The 6,000-nt window shown below is 40.1% G+C and overlaps 1 protein-coding gene across 2 annotated transcripts in view; it reads left to right on the top strand.

The window, feature by feature from the left end:
• DYNC2LI1 (dynein cytoplasmic 2 light intermediate chain 1) overlaps window positions 1–6,000 on the top strand; it is a 44,985-nt gene that overhangs the window by 16,858 nt on the left and 22,127 nt on the right. For both annotated transcript variants that reach the window (XM_027865635.1, XM_027865636.1), the window contains exons 4-5: window positions 190–259; window positions 3,664–3,752. In XM_027865635.1, the coding sequence (XP_027721436.1) occupies window positions 190–259; window positions 3,664–3,752 (159 nt within the window). The remainder of the gene's footprint in view (window positions 1–189; window positions 260–3,663; window positions 3,753–6,000) is intronic.

The raw sequence follows: 6,000 nt of genomic DNA, 5'->3' as shown, positions 1-6,000 counted from the left end.
CACACACACACACACACACACACACACACACACACACACACACACACTCTATCCTTGGCTGTATAACACGAGCTTTGCTTTCTTTACTGCTGATTAAAGTTTCCAGTAGAACATGGTAAAAACTAAAATGATTGCATTAGAATCTGCTCACGTTAAGGAGGTGTAACCCACCCTGTCTTTTTTGAACAGAGACGAGCCACCAAAACCAACCTTAGCTTTGGAGTATACCTATGGAAGAAGAGCGAAAGGGCATAACACAGTAAGTGTCCTTAAAAGACACTCTGTCCGTTGACACCGGGCCAATCGTGGTAACTTTGTTTTTCCGGGTTTGCTCTGACTGTCAGTCTGTCCGCCCACAGGAAGTTGTGTGAGGCGTGCTAATTGTACATTCTGGTGCTCTCTTGGTACATGAGTTGTGCTGGCTTCTGTTACACCCCGGCTGGGAGGCAGCCGTAGGAGGCTGGGAAAATATTTGAGTTTCTGCTTTATTGTGTCTTGACTGTGAGGATCTACTTCATTTGATAATTTGATCATATCTTTCTCTGGCCTATAAAGTATTTCTTTGGTCTAGTATGACTCTTTCCCACAAGTGAAAAAAAATTGTGAACTATCATCTGTCTCCCAAAGGAACTGCTAAGGATGTTCCAGTGAGCTGTGTTATATTTATAAAAATGTGCTGCATGCATAAAAATATAAAAATTTGCATTTCAAGTATCAGATGCTAAAGTCAGTGATAATTTTTGCCTTGTTTCCCTTAATCCATAAGTGTTAGGGGATAAAGAGCTGGGACTAACTCAGGATCAGGGCAAGGAAAATAACCTGGGGTAAAAACCTAAGAAAAAATATACTGATGGCGGTGGAGGGGGCGGAGAAATCTGAGTTCTATAACTCACAAGAATCCTTGGGTCATCTTTTTGTCCTGAATCTCTTGAGTCTTAAATCATATATTCAAGTATGGGAAAGAATTTTAATATTTCATATAGCAAAAAGTAAATTAAAAGGGAAGTTTTCCAATGAGGAAAAAGAGAGAAATCCTTTTTCAGTCTGTAATCAGATACCAACAATTGAACAATTTAATAGGTGAGGAGTTGTTGGTGCAGAATTGGGGGGGTTGGTGCAGAGGAGAATATTAGCAATGAAAATGCTTCTTATAAAAATGGCATCAGTAACCATCAGCCTTTACCCAAAGTGTTAATTGACTCATGAAGGCCAGTGTTCATTGTTCTTATCTAACTTCCCAGGGCTGAAAAGAGGGGCAGGGAAGTTGGTACAGATTACTAGGGGCATGCAGGCCTACCATGTTGCATATATTTTTGTCTTTCTTGGTAGTATCATTATTTGTAATTTGTAAAACTGGTGAATTTCAAAGAAAATAATAATAATATATAAAATTCTGTCAGTTATCACTCTAATCAACCAAAGAACTACTTACTAAGAACAGAATATATTTTAATATAATTCTTAACAAAATAAAATTGTATTTTATGTTTAGTGCATGCACAGTTATGAATAATGGCTTGTGAGCTTGTGCCATGAACTGAGAATTTCCAAGTATTTTTCACTTTATATGGATATTATCTTCTGTTTTTTGATGGTGTGTCAGGCAGCTTCATCTGATAGTGTGCAGTCACAATTACCCTGCATTGATTGTTTATAAAATGTTGCCTTTTTAGGAATAAAGTCAGTTTAGGAAATTGAGGTATACATTTTTGTTATTATGGCAAAGGATGTATTTTAAGTTATTTATTCTTTAATTACAAGAGGTTAAAATAGCCAACATATAGATTTTTAGCAAAGATATTTATTTTGACTATATTTTTTCTTAGTTTTTAAGTAAACTAAATATTGTCAAAATTATAAAAAAAATTTTTAATTTATTTGAAAAAAAAAATCAGTTGCATTTTGCAAGTAGTTAATCTGCTCCCCTCCCCTCCTTACCTTTTCCCTCTTCTCTCTTTTCCTCCCTTCACTTTCTGGGGAGCTCCTCAGTTTTTCACCCTGATTGAATCCACTCTTTAAAGCCCCACTGCTTCCAAACGTTCATATGCCATATAGCAATAATAATAATAACAACAGCAACATTTATATGACACCTACTGTGTGCCAGGCACCGTACTAAGCACTTTTACAAATACTATCTCATTTGATCCTCACAACAGCCCTGGAAGGTAGGTACTGTTATTATCCTCATTTATACAATTGAGGAAACTGAGGCAAACAGAGGTTAAGTGACTTGCCCAGACACAGCTACTAAGTGTCTAAGGCTGAATTTGAACTCAGGTCTTTCAGACTCCAGGCCCTGTCCACTGTGCAAGCCAGCTGCAAAAAGTTTTGCTCATTTTTTCCTCATAGTAACCCTGTGAGGTAGGTGCTCCCATATCATGTTCTGCACTCTAAAATCCATCATGCCAAGTTCTTGTCCTCTAGTCTCCCGTTTCTTAGACATTTTGTCTGCAAGCACCCCAGCACCACTGGAGACAGCTCAAGAGACTGAGAGCTCCTCAGCTTGAGGGCTGTTGAGAGAGAGAGAGAGAGAGAGAGAGAGAGAGAGAGAGAGGGCATCAGCTGACAGTCAAGAAAGGCTTTCAGCTAGTGGGGAATGCTCCTGCTGCTTATTATTTGGCCGTTGTTTCTCATTTTGTATCAGCTGAGGCAGCCCCACGGCAAACAGAAGCAGCTCTTCATTCCTTCCATGGTCCCCAGACCACCATTGGATGATGGCAGTCGATACCACCAAATTCATCCTGAGCTTGGGCAGCAGAACATCTAGTTAGAGGTTCACCTAGGCACTTCTGGTTCATCATCCATTATTTCTGGCCTGTCTGTGTTGATGCCTTGTCTGTAAATCTAGTTGAGATTGCAAGCCTCAAATCTTGGTCACATGATGGCTATGTAGCAAGTGACAGCTAGGTTCTCAGGAGTATTGTCTTTATGTATGTGTAGAGATCCTGAGGGAGAAGGTACGAGAGGACCTGGGCAGGGAAAAACTTGGAAAGGGGGTTCTTCAGAGACTGGCAGCCTTTTCATCCCCTTCTGTATTCTTCCTCACCCTCACTCCCATTTGGTTATTGTTCCTGCCTAAATCTTTCTGTTCCCCCATATAAGTTTCTGAATGCTGTCACAAAAATAAGCAGTCAGCTCATTTTTAAGTAGAATTTCAGACATTGCTATTTCTTGAATCAGTATGTATAGTATTTTATTTTCTTTTTTGACTACATAATTATTTTATTCACAGAGGTACTCTTCTTTCTTAAGATTTCAAAGAACTTCACAAACACCAGAACAACTCTTGGGATATGAATATTGCTAATTCACATTTTTAAAAAAGGAAGCTGAGGCACGGGATTGATTACCTGAAACCCATGGAGATCTTTCCCTATTCCTTTCCCCATGCTTGAACTAGGGGACAATTTTATAGTATTTAATTTTCATTCTTACCCTATAGATTCACCTTAAATTTGGTGCTTTGGTGTCTTTGAGATTAGAATAGAGGGACCTAGAGAAGATAGAGGAGCCAAAGTCTGTTCCCAGAAAAATATTTATTTTGCTGTTTTCTATATGTAATTGTTACTGGTTAGTGTGCCACAAAGCATTGGAAACATCTCTGTGTCTTTGAGAAATGAAAGTGTAGTAATAGAAAGGAAATCTTCCCCTTTTTTCCAGCCTAAAGACATCGCTCATTTTTGGGAACTGGGTGGAGGAACCTCTTTATTGGACTTAATCAGCATCCCAATAACAAATGAGACTTTGAGGTAAGTGAGGCACCTATGTGACACAGAGGGTGATCTAAAAGAGCTAACAGTCAGTAAATCCTTAGGGCTCACAGAGTGCACATCAGTATGCCTTGATAAGCAACTTTCACTGTATGTGTATTTTATGTTTGCTGCATGTTGGTACTTCCTTGTTGACAGTGTGTGTTAAACTGGTATGTTCAAAGTGGTCAGCATTGCTTTGGCCTTGGCTCTCTGGGATAAGAAGCATTCCCACCATCTCATGTAAGGACGCCCGTGAAACAGAACAACATGTCAAGCCACACATAGGGGAAATTTTACAAATTAGTTGGGAAAGCATCTCTTTTTCCAAGTCTTAACCTGCAGTGATCCAACTCAGCCCTTTGGGCTTTGTCTTTAGCTAGAGCTTGTAGATCTCTGGCTTTTAAATGATCGCAGCTGGGACAGAAAGTTTGAAACAAGAGGAGGCAGTCTTTGGGGGTTTGGGGGTGGGCGGAGGTTTCTTGTTTATTTGCTGACAGTAAGCAAATAGGATTTTAAAACAAAACTCTCACAACCCACTGGTAATTGTGGTTGTGTTCCCTGAAGATTATTGCCACATGTTGGTCAGATGAGATGCGACATCTCTCAGTGTCTCTGGGAACTCATCCCAGCCAACAAAAACTGTGTTATCATCGTCTTGTCAGCGTTCAATGTAAACTGTTGCTACCATCGTGAGCTGTGTATCTGCACAAACATCCAGATTTCCCAAATCATCTAATTCCCACATTTTGACCCAGTTAAGTCCTCTGTATGCTACCAGTTTCCAAGAGAATTGGAAATCCTTCTTTCCTGTTTGTATGCAGCCAGAGGTATTCCTGTTCTTCCCGCCTAGCTCAGGCCCTCATCACCTCATGCCTGGACTAGTTCAATAGCAGGCCTCCTGCCTCAAGGCTCTCCCACTCCGATCCATCCTCCATGTAGCGGCCAGGGGATTTTTTTAGAGTAGTCTGACATCCCCACCCCCATTCAATAACTTCCAGTGGCTCCCTGTACCTCAAGGATCAAATGTAAATTCCTCTACTTGGGATTTAAAGCTCGTTGAAACCTGGCTTCTTCCTGTCTTTCTATGATTCTTACGCTTTACTCCCTTTCCCACATTTTATGGTGCAGCATGGTGGCCTAGTGGTTGTTCCTCACACACGATGCTCTCCCTCCTGTCTGCACACCTTTGCACTAGCTGTTCCCTGGGGTCTGGAATGCTCTCCTTACACTCCTCTCCCTCTTAGAATCTCTGGCCCTACCTCCTAGAAGTGGTAGAGTCTTCCCCTCAAAGGTTACCTTCCATCTACTCTGAGGCAGTTTGGATCAGTGCATGTGTGTGTGTGTGTATCAGTATATAAGCATGTAGGTGGCACAGTGGATAGAGTGCAGAGTTAGGAAGACCCATCTCCCAGAGTTCAAATGTGGCCTCAGACACTGACTAGCTGTGTGACCCTGGGCAAGTCACTGAACCATATTTGGCTCAATTTCCCATCTGTAAAATTAGTTGGAGAAGGAAATGGCAAACTACTCCAGTATCTTTGCCAAGAAAACTCCAAAAGGGGTCACAAAGAGTTGGACATGACTGAAAAATGACTGAACAACAACAGCAATACATACATATGGCAATGAGGCCATATATGAGACAAAATATCAGAGGCATATATGAGACAAAATCTGACGTGGTATGCAGTATTCCACATTTAAACTCCTTGAGGGCAGGTACCATTTTTTTTTCTTTTTCTGTGTATCCTCAGTGTCTGGCACATAGTAGGCGCATAATAAATGCTTATTGATTGTTTTGGTTTGCTAACTTTTCAAAGGCTTTTGTGGCTAGAATCAGCTTAGCAACATTGGTTTCTTGTGCTGGACAAGACCCAGTTTGAGAAATAGTCTTGCCAAGTTTTTACTGATACAGCTTATCTTATAAATAAATGGTTGGTCATAGATCAACTCTAGATACATTCCAGAGACATGAGACATTTGTAACAGAATGTTTCCTGCTGTTTGCTTCCTTGTTTGTGTGTTTGTGTGTGTGTTCTCTTGATTACATGTAAACAAAAATTTTTAACATTTGTTTTTTAAAATTTTGAGTTCCAAATTCTCTCCCTGCCTTCCCTCTCCACTCTATGACAAGGCAAGCAATTCTATATAGATTATACATATGCAGTCATGGAATGCATTGCCATATTAGCCCATATTACAAAAGAAAATTAAGACCAAATAATAATAATAAAGTAAGAAAAAG

The sequence above is a fragment of the Vombatus ursinus genome, unplaced genomic scaffold (genome assembly GCF_900497805.2).
Source record: "Vombatus ursinus unplaced genomic scaffold, bare-nosed wombat genome assembly UNPS02014778.1, whole genome shotgun sequence".
Lineage (NCBI taxonomy): Eukaryota > Metazoa > Chordata > Mammalia > Diprotodontia > Vombatidae > Vombatus > Vombatus ursinus.
The sequence above is the reverse complement of the archived record's forward strand: the minus strand, read 5'-3'. Positions and strand labels throughout refer to the sequence as shown.